Consider the following 23,170-nt stretch of genomic DNA (forward strand, 5'->3'; position numbering starts at 1 on the left):
TCTAACAACCTAGTCCTGTAATATCCAGTCTAAACAACCTAGTCCTGTAATATCCAGTCTAAACAACCTAGTCCTGTAATATCCAGTCTAAACAACCTAGTCCTGTAATATCCAGTCTAACAACCTAGTCCTGTAATATCCAGTCTAAACAACCTAGTCCTGTAATATCCAGTCTAACAACCTAGTCCTGTAATATCCAGTCTAAACAACCTAGTCCTGTAATATCCAGTCTAAACAACCTAGTCCTGTAATATCCAGTCTAAACAACCTAGTCCTGTAATATCCAGTCTAACAACCTAGTCCTGTAATATCCAGTCTAAACAACCTAGTCCTGTAATATCCAGTCTAACAATAATGAAGGAGCGAAAACAGATTTTTAGACATTTTAGCAAATGTATTACAAATAAAAAAGACTGAAATACCTTATTTACATAGGTATTCAGACACTTTGGTATGAGACTCAACATTGAGCTCAGGTGCATCCTGTTTCCATTGATCATTCTTGAGATGTTTCTACAAATGTACTGAATTGTGTCGAGGCACAGATCTGGGGAAGGGTACCAGCAAACGTCTGCAGCATTGAAAGCCCCCAAGACCACAGTGACCTCCATCATTCTTAAATGGAAGAAGTGTGGAACCACCAAGACTCTTCCTAGAGCTGACCGCCCGGCCAAACTGAGCAATCGGGGGAGAAGGGCCTTGGTCAGGGAGGTGACCAAGAACCTGATGGTCACTCTGACAGAGCTCTAGAGTTCCTCTGTGGAGATGGGAGAACCTTCCAGAAGGACAACCATCTCTGCAGCACTCCACAAATCAGGCCTTTATGGTAGAGTGGCCAGACATAAGCCGCTCCTCAGTAAAAGGCACGTGACAGCCCGCTTGGAGTTTGCCAAAAGGCACCTAAAGGACTCTCAGACCATGAGAAACAAGATTTTCTGGTCTGAAGAAACTAAGATTGACCTCTTTGGCCTGAATGCCAAGCGTCACGTCTGGTTGAAACCTGGCACCATCCCTACGGTGAAGCATGGTGGTGGCAGAATCATGCTGTGGGGCTGTTTTTCAGCGGCAGGGATTGGGAGACTAGTCAGGATTGAGGGAAAGATGAACAGAGCAAAGTCCAGAGAGATCCTTGATGAAAACTTGCTCCTGAGCACTCAGGACCTCAGAATGGGGTGAAGGACCCTAAGCACACAGTCAAGAAAACGCAGGAGTGGCCTCGGGACAAGTCTCTGAATGTCCTTGATTGGCCCAACCAGAGCCCGGACTTGAATCTCTGGAGAGACCTGAAAATAGCTGTGCAGCGAGGCTCCTCATCCAACCCGACAGAGCTTTAGAAGATCTGCAGAGAAGAAATGGGAAAAACTCCCCAAATACAAGTGAAGACAAGAAGACATTATGTGGTATTGTGTATAGATTGATGAGGGGAAATAAAAAAAATAAAAATCAATTTTAGAATATAACTGTAACGTAACTAAAAGGTCAAGGGGTCTGAATACTTTCCAAATGCACTGTAAGTGCCTTTGAACGGGGTATAGTAGTAGGTGCAACTCAATATTAGGAAGGTGTTCTTAATGTTTTGTCCAACTCAGTGTACGTTCAGTCGGAATATAATGTTTTCATTCACTACAGTATTATCATAATGCTATACAGCTTTTAACCTCCTTTTTGTGCTCAGATCCTTTCTAGTGGTCTACCGATACTGGAATCACTTAAAACATTTTAACCAAAACGGTACATTTATGTTTTTTTCAACACATTGCTTGGGACAAGATCACCCTTAGTGAAGTTGACAACAACCGGATGTAGCTGGTTTCCAAGGTTACGGCTAATTCCACCTAGCTTCCTTTTCCTCTAACCCCCCCCCCCTACTAACCCCCAGTACTATCGGGTCAGCGCTACTCCCAATGGTCACGGCAATGCTAACTACAATACTAACAGTGTCCAACTGAATGGGTGGTGAGTGGAGACTGAGGCAGAGTGATAGGAGTCAAAAGGAGTCAGATAAGCCCTTTCCAGTATAGAGAAGAAACAAAGAAGCACAATAGTGTATACTGAACTAGGGGAAAATACAGTAGAATACAGTAAAATACAATAGAATGCAGTAAAATACTGTAGAATACAATAGAATACAGTAATATACTGTAGAATACAATAGAATACAGTAAAATACTGTAGAATACAATAGAATACAGTAATATACTGTAGAATACAATAGAATACAGTAAAATACTGTAGAATACAATAGAATACAGTAATATACTGTAGAATACAATAGAATACAGTAAAATACCGTATGTGGAAAAAAGTAATTAAATATGAAACATTACTATAGTGTCAGTCAATGCTTTTTGATCTGACAAGAAAACACCAGCATGTGTTTTATTTTTTTATGATTATTTCTTAAATTGGGTTTATTTTGGTTTAAATATTGGTTGTCTGGGTCTGTAGCCCAATGGGTGGGCTAATAAACTAACAACAAATATAAACAACCAATCCAGTTAGAGTGTTAGTATTTAGACAAAAACACCAGCATTGAGGTGTAAACATGTAAATAAGAACACATTTTAAAAGTGAATTTAAAAAAATCGTAGTTAGTGTTTATGTAGGTTTTAATTATTATGTATTTCTAGGACTCTAGGAAAGAACATGCCCAACAGGTGACCAACAGGTGACCAACAGGTGACCGACAGGTGACCAACAGGTGACCAACAGGCGACCGACAGGCGACCGACAGGTGACCGACAGGTGACCGACAGGCGACCGACAGGCGACCGACAGGCGACCGACAGGCGACCGACAGGCGACCGACAGGTGACCGACAGGCGACCGACAGGCGACCGACAGGTGACCGACAGGTGACCGACAGGTGACCGACAGGTGACCGACAGGCGACCAACAGGTGACCAACAGGCGACCAACAGGCGACCAACAGGTGACCGACAGGTGACCGACAGGTGACCGACAGGTGACCGACAGGTGACCAACAGGTGACCAACAGGTGACCAACAGGTGACCGACAGGTGACCAACAGGTGACCAACAGGTGACCGACAGGCGACCTAAAAGCGAGCCTAATAAACACTAAGCGGTAAACGCAGTAGGTGTTATTATTTACCTCCAAACACCCCGACTGGTTCCTGTCTCCCTCCGCCTGTCGCCCCTCTCTCGTGTATCCTCCCTGTCCCTGGGCTGAGGACCCACCAGTCCCTCCAGACCCCAGCCTCTTCTCCTCCCTGAAGCTCTGCTCCAACAGCTTCTTGTTCAGCAGACGGGCTGCGTTCTCTGCCAGGGTGTATCCAGGCGGGGCAGACAGGTCCTGGCGTATACTGACCACCTCTGGTGTCCTCTCACCCCCTGTTCCCCCCGGCCCTCCCTGGGCCTCTACTATCAGCTGCACCGGGCTGGGAGAACGCCCGCGGACATTCCTCAGAAACTCTTGGACAGCTCCAAGGTATCTTGGGTCTTTGGGGTCTGAGGGGGGTAGACTGGGACCACCGGGTGCACCGGGAGGTGAGGGGTCAGGGGGAGCGGTTCGGGTGCGGCTGGGGGACTTGGTGAATTTGCACTGCGGGGGTTCGTAGACCACGGGGGTGTGGTCTATGATGTTGAAGAGACAAGACAGGCCGTCGTTGATGGTGGTGTGGACCGGAGAGTCCCTGGTGGTGGTGGAGCGAGCCCAGGCCGACTCAGAGGCACCCTTCTGGGGGGTGGTAGGGGTAGGGGCCCTGGGGCCGGCCGCGGAGCTTGAGGCCCCACCTGGGAGGTCAGCCTTCGATGATGTCGACAGCTTCCTCTGGAGCTTAGGAGAGCCATACTTAGGAGAACAACATGGACGCTCGAACTTGGACTGGACCACAGGAGAGTACTGTATCTTACGGATGTTTCTGGAGGGGGAGGAGATGGGTGTAGAGCTGCCTCCTTTAGGGGTGAGGCAGCGGTGGGGGGAGCTGGTGAGGGTGCGGAGGATGTCTGTTTGTAAGCCCACGCTGATGGTCTGAGTGGTCTGGGTTCCGCGAGTGGTGAAACCATTTGTCTGACACGCCGTATCTCGGAGCTGTGGAGTAAATTAAACAGACAAGTGAAACGTCTAAGTGACATGTGCAGGTGAGGAGAGGGTCCCCAAAGCTTAAACAGTATACTATAGAAACCTGGAAGACAGTATACTATAGAAACCTGAAAGACAGTATACTGTAGAAATCTGAAAGACAGTATACTGTAGAAACCTGAAAGACAGTATACTATAGAAACCTGGAAGACAGTATACTGTAGAAACCTGAAAGACAGTATACTATAGAAACCTGGAAGACAGTATACTGTAGAAACCTGAAAGACAGTATACTATAGAAACCTGAAAGACAGTATACTATAGAAACCTGAAAGACAGTATACTATAGAAACCTGAAAGACAGTATACTGTAGAAACTTCACAAAGATGAACAACAGACTAGATGGATGAACAACAGACTAGATGGATGAACAGCAGACAACAGACTAGATGGATGAACAACAGACTAGATGGATGAACAACAGACTAGATGGATGAACAACAGACTAGATGGATGAACAACAGACTAGATGGATGAACAACAGACTAGATGGATGAACAGCTAGACAACAGACTAGATGGATGAACAACAGACTAGATGGATGAACAGCTAGACAACAGACTAGATGGATGAACAACAGACTAGATGGATGAACAACAGACTAGATGGATGAACAACAGACTAGATGGATGAACAACAGACTAGATGGATGAACAACAGACTAGATGGATGAACAACAGACTAGATGGATGAACAACAGACTAGATGGATGAACAACAGACTAGAAGGATGAACAACAGACTAGAAGGATGAACAACAGACTAGATGGATGAACAACAGACTAGATGGATGAACAACAGACTAGATGGATGAACAACAGACTAGATGGATGAACAGCTAGACAACAGACTAGATGGATGAACAGCTAGACAACAGACTAGATGGATGAACAACAGACTAGATGGATGAACAACAGACTAGATGGATGAACAACAGACTAGATGGATGAACAACAGACTAGATGGATGAACAACAGACTAGATGGATGAACAACAGACTAGATGGATGAACAGCTAGACAACAGACTAGATGGATGAACAACAGACTAGATGGATGAACAACAGACTAGATGGATGAACAACAGACTAGATGGATGAACAACAGACTAGAAGGATGAACAACAGACTAGATGGATGAACAACAGACTAGATGGATGAACAACAGACTAGATGGATGAACAACAGACTAGATGGATGAACAGCTAGACAACAGACTAGATGGATGAACAGCTAGACAACAGACTAGATGGATGAACAACAGACTAGATGGATGAACAGCAGACTAGATGGATGAACAACAGACTAGATGGATGAACAACAGACTAGAAGGATGAACAACAGACTAGATGGATGAACAACAGACTAGATGGATGAACAACAGACTAGATGGATGAACAACAGACTAGATGGATGAACAACAGACTAGATGGATGAACAACAGACTAGATGGATGAACAACAGACTAGATGGATGAACAGCAGACTAGATGGATGAACAACAGACTAGATGGATGAACAACAGACTAGATGGATGAACAGCAGACAACAGACTAGATGGATGAACAGCAGACTAGATGGATGAACAACAGACTAGATGGATGAACAGCAGACTAGATGGATGAACAGCAGACTAGATGGATGAACAACAGACTAGATGGATGAACAACAGACTAGATGGATGAACAACAGACTAGATGGATGAACAACAGACTAGATGGATGAACAGCTAGACAACAGACTAGATGGATGAACAACAGACTAGATGGATGAACAACAGACTAGATGGATGAACAGCAGACTAGATGGATGAACAGCAGACTAGATGGATGAACAACAGACTAGATGGATGAACAGCAGACTAGATGGATGAACAGCAGACTAGATGGATGAACAACAGACTAGATGGATGAACAACAGACTAGATGGATGAACAACAGACTAGATGGATGAACAACAGACAACAGACTAGATGGATGAACAACAGACTAGATGGATGAACAACAGACTAGAAGGATGAACAACAGACTAGATGGATGAACAGCTAGACAACAGACTAGATGGATGAACAGCTAGACAACAGACTAGATGGATAAACAACAGACTAGATGGATGAACAGCAGACTAGATGGATGAACAGCAGACAACAGACTAGATGGATAAACAACAGACTAGATGGATGAACAACAGACTAGATGGATGAACAGCTAGACAACAGACTAGATGGATGAACAGCTAGACAACAGACTAGATGGATAAACAACAGACTAGATGGATGAACAGCAGACTAGATGGATGAACAGCAGACTAGATGGATGAACAACAGACTAGATGGATGAACAGCAGACAACAGACTAGATGGATGAACAACAGACTAGATGGATGAACAACAGACTAGATGGATGAACAGCAGACAACAGACTAGATGGATGAACAACAGACTAGATGGATGAACAACAGACTAGAAGGATGAACAACAGACTAGATGGATGAACAGCTAGACAACAGACTAGATGGATGAACAGCTAGACAACAGACTAGATGGATAAACAACAGACTAGATGGATGAACAGCAGACTAGATGGATGAACAGCAGACAACAGACTAGATGGATGAACAACAGACTAGATGGATGAACAACAGACTAGATGGATGAACAACAGACTAGATGGATGAACAACAGACTAGATGGATGAACAACAGACTAGATGGATGAACAGCTAGACAACAGACTAGATGGATAAACAACAGACTAGATGGATGAACAGCTAGACAACAGACTAGATGGATGAACAGCTAGACAACAGACTAGATGGATGAACAGCAGACTAGATGGATGAACAACAGACTAGATGGATGAACAACAGACTAGATGGATGAACAGCTAGACAACAGACTAGATGGATGAACAGCTAGACAACAGACTAGATGGATGAACAGCAGACTAGATGGATGAACAACAGACTAGATGGATGAACAGCTAGACAACAGACTAGATGGATGAACAACAGACTAGATGGATGAACAACAGACTAGATGGATGAACAACAGACTAGATGGATGAACAACAGACTAGATGGATGAACAACAGACTAGATGGATGAACAACAGACTAGATGGATGAACAACAGACTAGATGGATGAACAACAGACTAGATGGATGAACAGCTAGACAACAGACTAGATGGATGAACAACAGACTAGATGGATGAACAACAGACTAGATGGATGAACAGCAGACTAGATGGATGAACAGCAGACAACAGACTAGATGGATGAACAACAGACTAGATGGATGAACAACAGACTAGATGGATGAACAACAGACTAGATGGATGAACAACAGACTAGATGGATGAACAGCAGACAGCCGACTAGATGGATGAACAGCTAGACAACAGACTAGATGGATGAACAACAGACTAGATGGATGAACAACAGACTAGATGGATGAACAGCAGACTAGATGGATGAACAACAGACTAGATGGATGAACAGCAGACTAGATGGATGAACAACAGACTAGATGGATGAACAACAGACTAGATGGATGAACAACAGACTAGATGGATGAACAGCTAGACAACAGACTAGATGGATGAACAGCTAGACAACAGACTAGATGGATAAACAACAGACTAGATGGATGAACAGCAGACAACAGACTAGATGGATGAACAACAGGCAACAACAACAGATACAACGTCAACAGACCTGTCTCTGTTGCTCCAGGTGGTCCGAGGTGCCCGAGCGGTAGTTCCTTACGGAGAAGGCCACCTCCTTCATGTCATCACTGAGGTTCCGTGACAGCTGCAGCTCCAGAGACGAGGCGTACCCCACCGTGGGGATGGGACCCCCCACAGAGGGACCCCGCAGTCCCCCCCCACCCTCTAATAACTCCTTATGACAGAAAGGAGGCCACCTACCATCACCAAACACCTCGTCTGGACCTCCTACCCCCCCAATCCCGGAGGCACCCCCTACCTCACCAACACCCCCACCCCCTTGCCCCAAGGTTCCTTTGGGGTACAGGTAGTCTTGATCGGAGGGCCCGGGGGATCGGGTGGGGCTGTGGGAGACGTGGACCCCTGCTCCCCCTCCTATGTTACCCTCGTTGCCCCTGAGTGGGGAGCGCTGGTGATGGGGTGGGCAGGGGGGCTCGTGGCTGGATTGGGTGTTAGTGGTCAAAGTCACGCTGGTGGTTAGGGACCACGAGGCCGGCTGGAACGGTTCTGGAAGTCAGAGAGAGAATGTGGAACGATTAGAACTACAATTCTAACTAATACCGCCGTGGAACGTATTCTAGAACAGCCAATATCCCTCCCCTAAAAACACAGCTCTCTGGAACAATCCTGGGATAGCTTCTTTTTATTTTTTAAATTCTAAAATAAATGTATTCCTATGACTGAATTAAAAAGGAATGACTTAATGTAGATCCTTTCTAAGGACATGCAACTTAAAACGTTTCGTAACAAGACATTTTGATTTTAAATCTTTTTTTTTTTGACATCAGAGTAATCTTGAGGAAACTTTATATGAGTCAGAAAATTATACTAGAAAAAAATATATAAAACTACTGGAACCAAGACTTAAAATTAACTGATATTGGCACAAGATGGAAGGAATGTTGGAACATAACTAACGGAATTTACAGTTAATGAAAATCAGCTTAATCCAGCATAAACTAATGTATAGAATTTATTATACAAGAGATACAATTCCCAAATTCTACAGCCCAATGTCAGAGTCATGGCTTCAGTGTAAAACTAACAATGACTCAATAATCCTTCTGGGAATGCTATGACGTCATAAAGTTATGGGCGGAGTTAGAAAGCTGTCTGTCAGAAGTATTACAACGTAAATGTACTTTTTAAATCAGTTTGTCTGCATATTTTTCGACATGACATACGAGGGTGAGATACCTGATGGGTCGGACGACACTTTCACCGTCAATCATCTTGAGAAAAAAACGTAGACTTTAAAAAACAAACTGGAAATCGACCAATCCGCCGTTGTTAAGACAACGGAAAGGTAAAATGCTTTATTATCTAAATGAATGAAAGTGCTTGGGCCACGTAGAGAAACAAAATGATGCAGTTTGAGGCCAAGTGGAGGAGAGTGATGCGGGAGCTGGAGATGGGGGGTGGGGGGAGCAGGTGGGTCCGGGCAGTGGTGATGTTGTGGATGTTTGTGTGATGTTGTCGTTTGTATGTGTATGTTTTGTATTGTGAAAAAAATAAAAAATAAAGTTATAAAAAACGTAAATGGTGGTGGTAAAAACAGACAGCGTTAAACCATGAGCAACATCAGTACCTGAAGCGGGCCGTTCTGCCCAGGCCTCCATGGCTGTAGGGGTGTGGTGGCCTGGTGTCGGGGATGGGCCAGGGACAGGGAAGTCCCACCCTTTACTGTTGAACTCCTCAATGTACTTCAGGTCATCAGGTGACAGGGGAGGAGTCACGTCGTCACGGCCACGGTCACCGTGACGACTCCTGTCAGGCAGGAAGGGAGAGCTGTCCATCAGACGCTGGAAGTCACTCATAGAACAGACCGACTTAGCCCTGTGGAGGAGGAGAGAAACAATTACATTATCAGACGAGGAGAGAAGAGAAGAGGAGAGGAGAGGAGAGGAGAGGAGAGGAGAGGAGAGGAGAGGAAAGGAGAGAGTGCAGAGAGGATTCAGTACATCAGCATCACAGATCTACTGCTGCTTCCTGTCACTAGAAGGAAGACGCAGGTAAGGACATGGCATTAGAGATACACAGCACAGGGAGGACTGTCTCTGTTATATCTCTTGTCTAAACTACATGTTACAGCCTCTCTTCACAGGGCATAAAAACATCTAGTTTGCTCTCCATAAAGGCCAGTTAATGCGTTTCATTTCATTTCATCAGGGATCGCTATAAAATTATTCAATAATTAATCAGGCTGCAATGACTTGGATCACGTACCATTACGATCTTTCACAAAGAGCTATTCAACACAAACCACCAGGAAAAATCACAGAGCTGCTTCACAGAGCTGCATCACAGAGCTGCTTCACAGAGCTGCTTCAAAGAGCTGCTTCACAGAGCTGCTTCACAGAGCTGCTTCACAGAGCTGCTTCACAGAGCTGCTTCACAGAGCTGCTTCACAGAGCTGCTTCAACACGAACCACCAGGAAATATCACAGAGCTGCTTCACAGAGCTGCCTCACAGAGATGCTTCAAAGAGCTGCTTCACAGTGCTACTTCACAGAGCTGCTTCAAAGAGCTGCTTCAAAGAGCTGCTTCACAGAGATGCTTCAAAGAGCTGCTTCACAGAGCTGCTTCACAGAGCTGCTTCAACACAAACCACCAGGAAATATCACAAAGCTGCTTCAAAGAGCTGCTTCACAGAGCTGCTTCAACACAAACCACCAGGAAATATCACAGAGCTGCTTCACAGAGCTGCTTCAAAGGGCTGCTTCACAGAGCTGCTTCAACACAAACCACCAGGAAATATCACGTCTAACAGCAGTCATTTCTTTACCCATAGGATGTATCAGTACAGCAGACGTGTTTAAAATACAGTGAGTGGAGTTCAGAGACCACAACAGCCAAAAGCAGAAAGCACACCGATTGTAAATGATAAAATGGCAGCCTGTCTAGATAAGATAAGTGGAAACAATACCAGTAATAACAGAATTTGGATGAATCCAGGTAAGTCACATTTACATTAACAATAAGGATAGGTTGTCACAGTAACAATAAGGATAGGTTGTCACAGTAACAATAAGGATAGGTTGTCACAGTAACAATAAGGATAGGTTGTCACAGTAACAATAAGGATAGGTTGTCACAGTAACAATAAGGATAGGTTGTCACAGTAACAATAAGGATAGGTTGTCACAGTAACAATAAGGATAGGTTGTCACAGTAACAATAAGGATAGGTTGTCACAGTAACAATAAGGATAGGTTGTCACAGTAACATTAAGGATAGGTTGTCACAGTAACAATAAGGATAGGTTGTCACAGTAACAATAAGGATAGGTTGTCACAGTAACATTCAGGATAGGTTGTCACAGTAACAATAAGGATAGGTTGTCACAGTAACAATAAGGATAGGTTGTCACAGTAACAATAAGGATAGGTTGTCACAGTAACAATAAGGATAGGTTGCCACAGTAACAATAAGGATAGGTTGTCACAGTAACAATAAGGATAGGTTGCCACAGTAACAATAAGGATAGGTTGCCACAGTAACAATAAGGATAGGTTGCCACAGTAACAATAAGGATAGGTTGTCACAGTAACATTAAGGATAGGTTGCCACAGTAACAATAAGGATAGGTTGTCACAGTAACATTAAGGATAGGTTGCCACAGTAACAATAAGGATAGGTTGCCACAGTAACAATAAGGATAGGTTGTCACAGTAACATTAAGGATAGGTTGCCACAGTAACAATAAGGATAGGTTGTCACAGTAACAATAAGGATAGGTTGCCACAGTAACAATAAGGATAGGTTGCCACAGTAACAATAAGGATAGGTTGTCACAGTAACATTAAGGATAGGTTGCCACAGTAACAATAAGGATAGGTTGTCACAGTAACAATAAGGATAGGTTGCCACAGTAACAATAAGGATAGGTTGCCACAGTAACAATAAGGATAGGTTGTCACAGTAACATTAAGGATAGGTTGCCACAGTAACAATAAGGATAGGTTGCCACAGTAACAATAAGGATAGGTTGTCACAGTAACATTAAGGATAGGTTGCCACAGTAACAATAAGGATAGGTTGTCACAGTAACAATAAGGATAGGTTGCCACAGTAACAATAAGGATAGGTTGTCACAGTAACAATAAGGATAGGTTGCCACAGTAACAATAATGATAGGTTGCCACAGTAACAATAAGGATAGGTTGCCACAGTAACAATAAGGATAGGTTGTCACAGTAACAATAAGGATAGGTTGTCACAGTAACATTAAGGATAGGTTGCCACAGTAACAATAAGGATAGGTTGTCACAGTAACAATAAGGATAGGTTGCCACAGTAACAATAAGGATAGGTTGTCACAGTAACAATAAGGATAGGTTGTCACAGTAACATTCAGGATAGGTTGTCACAGTAACAATAAGGATAGGTTGTCACAGTAACAATAAGGATAGGTTGTCACAGTAACAATAAGGATAGGTTGTCACAGTAACAATAAGGATAGGTTGTCACAGTAACAATAAGGATAGGTTGTCACAGTAACAATAAGGATAGGTTGCCACAGTAACAATAAGGATAGGTTGTCACAGTAACAATAAGGATAGGTTGTCACAGTAACATTCAGGATAGGTTGTCACAGTAACAATAAGGATAGGTTGACACAGTAACGTTAAGGATAGGTTGTCACAGTAACATTCAGGATAGGTTGTCACAGTAACAATAAGGATAGGTTGTCACAGTAACAATAAGGATAGGTTGTCACAGTAACAATAAGGATAGGTTGTCACAGTAACAATAAGGATAGGTTGTCACAGTAACAATAAGGATAGGTTGTCACAGTAACAATAAGGATAGGTTGTCACAGTAACATTCAGGATAGGTTGTCACAGTAACAATAAGGATAGGTTGTCACAGTAACAATAAGGATAGGTTGTCACAGTAACAATGAGGATAGGTTGTCACAGTAACATTAAGGATAGGTTGTCACAGTAACAATAAGGATAGGTTGTCACAGTAACAATAAGGATAGGTTGTCACAGTAACAATAAGGATAGGTTGCCACAGTAACAACAAAGATAGGTTGTCACAGTAACAATAAGGATAGGTTGTCACAGTAACAATAAGGATAGGTTGTCACAGTAACAATAAGGATAGGTTGTCACAGTAACAATAAGGATAGGTTGTCACAGTAACAATAAGGATAGGTTGTCACAGTAACATTCAGGATAGGTTGTCACAGTAACATTAAGGATAGGTTGTCACAGTAACAATAAGGATAGGTTGTCACAGTAACATTCAGGATAGGTTGTCACAGTAACAATAAGGATAGGTTGTCACAGTAACAATAAGGATAGGTTGTCACAGTAACAATAAGGATAGGTTGTCACAGTAACAATAAGGATAGGTTGTCACAGTAACAATAAGGATAGGTTGTCACAGTAACAATAAGGATAGGTTGTCACAGTAACATTCAGGATAGGTTGTCACAGTAACAATAAGGATAGGTTGTCACAGTAACATTCAGGATAGGTTGTCACAGTAACAATAAGGATAGGTTGTCACAGTAACAATAAGGATAGGTTGTCATAGTAACAATAAGGATAGGTTGTCACAGTAACATTCAGGATAGGTTGTCACAGTAACAATAAGGATAGGTTGCCACAGTAACAATAAGGATAGGTTGTCACAGTAACATTAAGGATAGGTTGTCACAGTAACATTAAGGATAGGTTGTCACAGTAACAATAAGGATAGGTTGCCACAGTAACAATAAGGATAGGTTGTCACAGTAACATTAAGGATAGGTTGCCACAGTAACAATAAGGCTAGGTTGCCACAGTAACATTAAGGATAGGTTGCCACAGTAACAATAAGGATAGGTTGTCACAGTAACAATAAGGATAGGTTGCCACAGTAACAATAAGGATAGGTTGCCACAGTAACAATAAGGATAGGTTGCCACAGTAACAATAAGGATAGGTTGTCACAGTAACAATAAGGATAGGTTGCCACAGTAACAATAAGGATAGGTTGTCACAGTAACAATAAGGATAGGTTGTCACAGTAACAATAAGGATAGGTTGTCACAGTAACAATAAGGATAGGTTGTCACAGTAACATTAAGGATAGGTTGTCACAGTAACAATAAGGATAGGTTGTCACAGTAACAATAAGGATAGGTTGTCACAGTAACAATAAGGATAGGTTGTCACAGTAACAATAAGGATAGGTTGTCACAGTAACATTAAGGATAGGTTGTCACAGTAACAATAAGGATAGGTTGTCACAGTAACAATAAGGATAGGTTGTCACAGTAACAATAAGGATAGGTTGTCACAGTAACAATAAGGATAGGTTGTCACAGTAACATTAAGGATAGGTTGTCACAGTAACAATAAGGATAGGTTGTCACAGTAACAATAAGGATAGGTTGTCACAGTAACAATAAGGATAGGTTGTCACAGTAACAATAAGGATAGGTTGTCACAGTAACAATAAGGATAGGTTGTCACAGTAACACTAAGGATAGGTTGTCACAGTAACAATAAGGATAGGTTGTCACAGTAACATTAAGGATAGGTTGTCACAGTAACAATAAGGATAGGTTGTCACAGTAACATTCAGGATAGGTTGTTACCTGAGCAGGCTGCCAAAACCCATCTCCTCCTCCTCCTCCTGGTACATAGAGGGGCCCTCTCTGTCTGGGATCTCATTCAGAGCCTGAAATCTCACACACACACACACACACACACACACAGACACACAGACACACACACACAGACACAGACACAGACACAGACACAGACACAGACACAGACACACAGACACACAGACACACAGACACACAGACACACAGACACACAGACACACAGACACAGACATAGACATAGACATAGACATAGACATAGACATAGACATAGACATAGACATAGACACACACAGACACACACACACACACACACACACACACACACACACACACACACACACACACACACACACACACACACACACACACACACACACACACACACACACACACACACACACACACACACACACACACACACACACACACACACACACACACAGACACACACACATTTTACTGTAAGGTCTACTACACCTGTTGTATTCAGCATTTCACTGTAAGGTCTACTACACCTGTTGTATTCAGCATTTCACTGTCAGGTCTACTACACCTGTTGTATTCAGCATTTCACTGTGAGGTCTACTACACCTGTTGTATTCAGCATTTCACTGTGAGGTCTACTACACCTGTTGTATTCAGCATTTCACTGTAAGGTCTACTACACCTGTTGTATTCAGCATTTCACTGTGAGGTCTACTACACCTGTTGTTTTCAGTATTTCACTGTAAGGTCTACTACACCTGTTGTATTCAGCATTTCACTGTGAGGTCTACTACACCTGTTGTATTCAGTATTTCACTGTCAGGTCTACTACACCTGTTGTATTCAGCATTTCACTGTGAGGTCTACTACACCTGTTGTATTCAGCATTTCACTGTGAGGTCTACTACACCTGTTGTATTCAGCATTTCACTGTAAGGTCTACTACACCTGTTGTATTCAGCATTTCACTGTGAGGTCTACTACACCTGTTGTTTTCAGTATTTCACTGTAAGGTCTACACCTGTTGTATTCAGCATTTCACTGTGAGGTCTACTACACCTGTTGTATTCAGTATTTCACTGTAAGGTCTACTACACCTGTTGTATTCAGCATTTCACTGTGAGGTCTACTACACCTGTTGTATTCAGCATTTCACTGTGAGGTCTACTACACCTGTTGTATTCAGCATTTCACTATAAGGTCTACTACACCTGTTGTATTCAGCATTTCACTGTGAGGTCTACTACACCTGTTGTATTCAGCATTTCACTGTGAGGTCTACTACACCTGTTGTATTCAGCATTTCACTGTGAGGTCTACTACACCTGTTGTATTCAGCATTTCACTGTGAGGTCTACTACACCTGTTGTATTCAGCATTTCACTGTAAGGTCTACTACACCTGTTGTATTCAGCATTTCACTGTAAGGTCTACTACACCTGTTGTATTCGGCATTTCACTGTAAGGTCTACTACACCTGTTGTATTCAGTATTTCACTGTAAGGTCTACACTTGTTGTATTCAGTATTTCACTGTAAGGTCTACACCTGTTGTATTCAGCGCATGTGACAATTAACATTGGATTTGATTTGATATGGCTCTGGTCAGAGCAGTATACTATATAGGGAATTAGTTCTGACATGTCTCACCTGGTTCATACAGGGGAACCTCTTGTCAGGGTCCAGTCTGCAGGGAGGTGGGGCCATCAGGCCACCCAGGGGGTCCAGTGTCAGAGCGTCCAGGAAAAGGTTCTCCGTTGGGCCTTGGAACCTCACTACAGCCCCCTGCTCTTCATGGGCCTCCGAGTCCGAGTGGGAGCGGGTGGGGAGGGAAACAGGGCCTGGGATGGCAGAGCGAGTAAAGCGTGGTGACCTTGGGGAGCGAGGGGCCTTACGTGGGCTCTCCTGGGGGGAAAAGACACCTCTGTGTCCTCCTGCTCTCTCCCCTTCTTTGACGTCGGATGGTGAGCCCTCGCTGCCCCTCCGTACGTTAAGCTCTCTCTGTAGCTGTGGGGGGTGGAGAGAGAGAAGAGGAGAGGAGAGGAGAGAGAGAAGAGGAGAGGAGAGAGAGGAGAGGAGAGAGGAGAGAGAGAGAGGAGAGAGAGAGAGAGGAGAGGAGAGGAGAGAGAGAAAGAAAGGAGGGAAGAGAGGAGAGGGAAGAGAGAGAGAGACGGATGGAAGGAGGAGAGGAGAGGAGAGGAGAGGAGAGGAGAGGAGAGGAGAGAGAGAGAGAGACGGAGGGAAGGAGGAGAGGAGAGGAGAGGAGAGGAGAGGAGAGGAGAGGAGAGGAGAGGAGAGGAGAATTATGAAAAACAAAATGTACATGGTCATAATTTTCAGTGATCATATTATAATGCCATAAGCATCAATATAACACTGTGAGACATTGTTCCTTCTTCTTCTGAGATATTAATTATACTAAGACTTAATTATTACTACCTCTGTGTATCTTATGCATTTCAAAACTTCTCAGACATATAATGGTGTGAATATTCACCCTAGGGGCTTCTTCTATTCCTTTCCCTTTCTCCTCCTATCTCTCGATCCTCTTCCCCCTCTCTCTCCCTCTTTTCCCCCCTCTTCCCCTTCCCCATCTCTCTCCCTCCTCCTATCTCTTCCTCTTCTCTCTCCCCTTCCCCATCTCTCTCCCACCTCTCCCCCTCTTCCCCTTCCCCATCTCTCTCCCTCCTCCTATCTCTTCCTCTTCTCTCTCCCCTGCCCTCCCTCTCTCCCCTCATCTCCCTCCTCTCCCCCTGCCCTCCCTCTCTCCCCTCATCTCCGCCCCACCGCCTCTCCCTCCTTTCTCCGTTCCCCTCCTCTCACCCCCTCCCCTCCTCTCCCGCCTCTCTCCCTCCCCTCATCTCCTCTCCCTCCTTTCTCCCTTCCCCTCATCTCCTTCCTTTCTCCCCTCCCCTCCTCTCCCGCCTTACTCCCTCCCATCATCTCCTCTCCCTCCTTTCTCCCTTCCCCTCCTCTCACCCCCTCCCCTCCTCTCCCGCCTCTCTCCCTCCCCTCCTCTCCCACCCCTCATCTCCCGCCTCTCTCCCTCCCCTCCTCTCCCACCCCTCATCTCCCCTCCACCTCTCCCTCCTCTCTCCCTCCCCTCCTCTCCCTCCTCTCCCCCTGCCCCTCCTCACCCTCTCCATCTCGTGGTGCATGTTTCTCATCTTGCCGTCCCACTCTTGTCTCTCCCGGTCGAAGCGTTCCAGCAGGTCTCTCCTCTCCCTCCCCCACCTCTTCTCTCCATGCTGCAGCTTCCAGTGGAGGTCCAGGGAGGTGCTGTGGCTCTCGGCCAGGAGGCAACGGTGCTCCTCTCGCTCCTGTTTAAAGGCCCAGTCTGAGTCTCCTCCTCTTCCTCCCTGTGTCTCTCCTCGGGCCTCTCCGCTCACCTCTCCTTTCTCTTCTTGTCTCTCCTCTTCCAGCTGGTTGAACACAGAACAGACAGGCAATATATTAGTACAGTTGAAGAGCAATCCTTACCAATGTGGTGAAGTATTAGGATGGGTCCTTCTCCTGACCGTGTGAGCAGGAGAAACTCAGTCTGTCAGATGACCTGACAACAATCAGTCTGTCAGATGACCGGACTACAATCAGTCTGTCAGATGACCTGACTACAATCAGTCTGTCAGATGACCGGACTACAATCAGTCCGTCAGATGACCTGACTACAATCAGTCTGTCAGATGACCTGACTACAATCAGTCTGTCAGATGACCTGACTACAATCAGTCTGTCAGATGACCTGACAACAATCAGTCCGTCAGATGACCTGACTACAATCAGTCTGTCAGATGACCTGACTACAATCAGTCTGTCAGATGACCTGACTACAATCAGTCTGTCAGATGACCTGACTACAATCAGTCTGTCAGATGACCTGACTACAATCAGTCTGTCAGATGACCTGACTACAATCAGTCCGTCAGATGACCTGATTACAATCAGTCTGTCAGATGACCTGAATACAATCAGTCCGTCAGATGGATGACCTGACTACAATCAGTCCGTCAGATGACCTGACTACAATCAGGTTGATAGTTTGCTAAATATGTGTTATTAGATGGAAGTTATTTGTGTTGTGAACAGATATCTACGATATATATTTTCAGTAGCCTGTATTGTGAAACGGCAGTGAAAACGGACTACAGAAACCCTCCACATAGTTTTATAAGGAGTTGATATAAGGAACCAGAGGAATAAACCCTCCACATAGTTTTATAAGGAGTTGATAAAAGGAACCAGAGGAAGAAACCCTCCAGCCAGTCGGTGTTCTGTAGAGGAATATCAAACATTCTCCTTGTCATAGGGAAATAATATGCAAAACTGCTGTGGCTATGAACAACCTTTTATTTATTTATTATTGAATGGATATGCAATAAAGAGATTTATAATTTGTGTTGCCTCACTGGGTTTTAGACTAAATGTTGTAGCTCAAACACAAAAAAACGGATTACGAACAGACACAGTTGGTTCCACTCAGACAAAACTGACTGTCCTGAGCCAAGACGAACCTCAACCAAGTGTTAAAATAGTTCTGTCTCAGCGGTGCGGTCTCTTTAAAAAAGGTGGCCAGGCGTCATCTGTCACTGTGTTGGATCATTAATGACCTCAAGAACGACAGGAAGGTAGGATACATATTTAGGCCCCTTTGACTGCAGACAGCACCATCTGTGTACCTGAGCAACATCACACTTCATCACCAGCCGTTCACTTCTCAGGAGTCAAGAGACCGTCAGGTCTACATTAACATATTATCCATATACTTACTGTGGGTAGTAACTGTGTCCCAGCTCCTGCTGTTGTTATGGATAGGGGGCAGCATTTTCACATTTGGATGAAAAGCGTGCCCAGAGTAAACTGCCTGCTACTCAGTCCCAGATGCTAATATATGCATATCATTATTAGTATTTGATAGAAAACAATCTGAAGTTTCTAAAACTGTTTGAATGATGTCTGTGAGTATAATAGAACTCATATGGCAAGCAAAAACCTGAGAAAAAAATCCAAACAGGAAGTGGGAAATCTGAGGTTTGTAGTTTTTGAACTCAGCCCCTATCGAATTCACAGTGGGATATGGGTCATGTTGCACTTCCTAAGGCTTCCACTAGATGTCAACCGTCTTTAGAACCTTGTTTCAGGCTTCTACAGTGAAGGGGGGCCGGATGGGAGCTGTTTGACTAAGGGGTCTGCCTGCAGCCTCGTTCTCAGTCACGCGCATTTCACATGAGAGGTAGCTCTCCTTCCATTGATTTTCTACAGACAATGAAATTCTCTGGTTGGAACATTATTGAACATTTAAGTTAAAAACATCCTAAAGATTGATTCTATACTTAGTTTGACAAGTTTCTACGACCTGTAATATAACTTTTTGAACTTTTCGTCCGACTGGACCTGAACGGCGTTTGGATTTGTTTACCAACAAAAGAAGCTGTTTGGACATAATTGATGGACTTTATGGAACAAATCAAACATTTATTGTGGAACTGGGATTCCTGGGAGTGCATTCTGATGAAGATCATCAAAGGTAAGTGAATATTTATAATGCTATTTCAGACTAATGTTGACGGCGCAACATGACGGATATTTATTTTTTGGTTTTGGGCTCTGAGCGCCGTACTCAGATTGTGCTTTTTCCGTAAAGTGTTTTTGAAATCTGACACAGCGGTTGCATTAAGGAGAAGTTTATCTATATTTCCATGTATAACACATGTATTTTCATCAACATTTATAATGAGTTTGTCTGTAGATTCATGTGGCTCTCTGCAAAATCACTGGATGTTTTGGAACTACTGAACGTAACACGCCAATGTAAAATAAGATTTTTGGATATAAATATGAACTTTACCAAACAAAACATACATGTATTGTGTAACATGAAGTCTTATGAGTGTCATCTGATGAAGATCATCAAAGGTTAGTGATTCATTTTATCTCTATTTGTGCTTTTTTTCCCCCCTCTCTTTGGCGGGGAAAATGGCTGCCTTAAAGAGGCAGCATCACTGGGATGTAGATGGCTGCCTTAAAGAGATTAAAGAGACAGCATCACTAGGATGTAGACGTCTGCCTGAAAGAGGCAGCATCACTGGGACGGAGATGTTGTCTCTTTAATCTCTTTAAGGCAGCCATCTACATCCCAGTGATGCTGTCTCTTTAAGGCAGACATCTACATCCCAGTGATGCTGTCTCTTTAATCTCTTTAAGGCAGCCATCTACATCCCAGTGATGCTGTCTCTTTAATCTCTTTAAGGCAGACATCTACATCCCAGTGATGCTGTCTCTTTAAGGCAGACATCTACATCTCAGTGATGCTGTCTCTTTAATCTCTTTAAGGCAGACATCTACATCCCAGAGCTGCTGTCTCTTTAATCTCTTTAAGGCAGACATCTACATCCCAGTGATGCTGTCTCATTAAGGCAGACATCTACATCCCAGTGATGCTGTCTCATTAAGGCAGACATCTACATCCCAGTGATGCTGTCTCATTAAGGCAGACATCTACATCCCAGTGATGCTGTCTCATTAAGGCAGACATCTACATTCCAGTGATGCTGTCTCTTTAATCTCTTTAAGGCAGACATCTACATCCCAGTGATGCTGTCTCATTAAGGCAGACATCTACATCCCAGTGATGCTGTCTCATTAAGGCAGACATCTACATTCCAGTGATGCTGTCTCTTTAATCTCTTTAAGGCAGACAGGCATCTACATCCCAGTGATGCTGTCTCTTTAATCTCTTTAAGGCAGACATCTAGAGTAAGTTACCTGAGCAACGTGACACTTTATCTCGGCCGATTTAACCTTCCAGGATATCTTGTTGTTGGCGTAGCTGTGTGTCTGTGTGTGTGTGTGTGTGTGTGTGTTCGTGTTCGTGTGTGTGTGTGTGTGTGTGTGTGTGTGTGTGTGTTCGTGCCTGGATTAGAGTTACCTGAGCAACGTGACACTTCATCTCTGCCCATTTGACCTCCCAGGAAGCCTTGTCGTTGGCGTAGTTCTGCTGCAGCTGGCACCTCCTGCTCTCCTCCTCCCTCAACTCTGACCTGAACTCCTCTAACAGGGAGCGCACCGCCTGGAGCACCCTACGGTTCTCACCCACCTGGAGAGGAGGAGCGGGGGAGGAAGTGGGGGAGGCGAGAGAGGAGGAGGAGGTGAGGGAGGGGTCGGGGAAAGGGGTGAGGAGGAGGAGGAGGAGGAGGAGGAGGTGGAGGAGGAGGAGGAGGAGCAGGAGGAGAGGTGAAAGAGAGAGAATGAAACTGGGTCATGCATTTATTAAAGATATCATTGTGTCCTTTCTATTTACCTAATAATGTCAGCTGTTTCCAACACAAGTCATGCTTTTAATTTCCAAGTTCATCGACACAAACTATAACTCTACATCACATACTAAACTCAGCAAAAAATTAAATGTCCCCTTTTCAGGACTCTGTCTTTCAAAGAAAATTCGTAAAAATCCAAATAACTTCACAGATCTTTATTGTAAAGGGTTTAAACACTGTTTCACATGCTTGTTCAATGGATCATAAACAATTCATGAACATGCACCTGTGGAACGGTCGTTAAGACACTAACAGCTTACAGACGGTAGGCAATTAAGGTCACAGTTATGAAAACTCAGGACACTAAAGAGGCCTTTCTACTGACTCTGAAAAACACCAAAAGAAAAATGCCCAGGGTCCCTGCTCATCTGCGTGAACGTGCCTTAGGCATGCTGCAAGGAGAACTGCAGATGTGGCCAAGGCAATAAATTGCAATGTCCGTACTGTGAGACGCCTAAGACAGAGCTACAGGGAGACAGGACGGACAGCTGATCGTCCTCGCAGTGGCAGACCACGTGTAACAACACCTGCACAGGATCGGTACATCTGAACATCACACCTGCGGGACAGGTACAGGATGGCAACAACAACTGCCCGAGTTACACCAGGAATGCACAATCCCTCCATCAGTGCTCAGACTGTCCACAATAGGCTGAGAGAGGCTGGACTGAGGGCTTGTAGGCCTGTTATAAGGCAGGTCCTCACCAGACATCACCGGCAACAACGTCGTCTATGGGCACAAACCCACCGTTGCTGGACCAGACAGGACTGGCAAAAAGTGCTCTTCAATGACGAGTCACGGTTTTGTCTCACCAGGTGTGATGGTCGGATTCGCGTTTATCGTCGAAGGAATGAGCGTTACACCGAGGCCTGTACTCTGGAGCGGGATCGATTTGGAGGTGGAGGGTCCGTCATGGTCTGGGGCGGTGTGTCACAGCATCATCGGACTGAGCTTGTTGTCATTGCAGGCAATTTCAACGCTGTGCGTTACAGGGAAGACATCCTCCTCCCTCATGTCGTACCCTTCCTGCAGGCTCATCCTGACATGACCCTCCAGCATGACAATGCCACCAGCCATACTGCTCGTTCTGTGCGTGATTTCCTGCAGGACAGGAATGTCAGTGTTCTGCCATGGCCAGCGAAGAGACCGGGATCTCAATCCCATTGAGCACATCTGGGACCCGTTGGATTGGAGGGTGAGGGCTAGGGCTATTCCCCCCAGAAATGTCCGGGAACTTGCAGGTGCCTTGGTGGACGAGTGGGGTGACATCTTACAGCAAAAACGTCCAAATCTGGTGTAGTCCATGAGGAGGAGATGCACTGCAGTACTTAATGCAGCTGGTGGCCACACCAGATACCGACAAATTATTCAATTTCTGTTAGTCACATGTCTGTGGAACTTGTTCAGTTTATGTCTCAGTTGTTGAATCTTGTTATGTTC

At 44.4% G+C, this 23,170-nt stretch overlaps 1 protein-coding gene across 3 annotated transcripts in view; it reads right to left on the reverse strand.

Moving 5' to 3' along the window:
• The window catches only part of LOC129823556 (microtubule cross-linking factor 1-like), a 162,492-nt gene that overhangs the window by 8,041 nt on the left and 131,281 nt on the right, over positions 1 to 23,170 (reverse strand). For all 3 annotated transcript variants that reach the window (XM_055882382.1, XM_055882383.1, XM_055882384.1), the window contains exons 10-16: positions 21,342 to 21,509; positions 17,554 to 17,838; positions 16,067 to 16,423; positions 14,421 to 14,503; positions 9,414 to 9,661; positions 7,815 to 8,332; positions 3,115 to 4,053 (exon numbers count right to left, since the gene is read on the reverse strand). In XM_055882382.1, coding sequence (XP_055738357.1) covers positions 3,115 to 4,053; positions 7,815 to 8,332; positions 9,414 to 9,661; positions 14,421 to 14,503; positions 16,067 to 16,423; positions 17,554 to 17,838; positions 21,342 to 21,509 — 2,598 coding nt within the window. The remainder of the gene's footprint in view (positions 1 to 3,114; positions 4,054 to 7,814; positions 8,333 to 9,413; positions 9,662 to 14,420; positions 14,504 to 16,066; positions 16,424 to 17,553; positions 17,839 to 21,341; positions 21,510 to 23,170) is intronic.

Source organism: Salvelinus fontinalis, chromosome 26, assembly GCF_029448725.1.
Source record: "Salvelinus fontinalis isolate EN_2023a chromosome 26, ASM2944872v1, whole genome shotgun sequence".
Lineage (NCBI taxonomy): Eukaryota > Metazoa > Chordata > Actinopteri > Salmoniformes > Salmonidae > Salvelinus > Salvelinus fontinalis.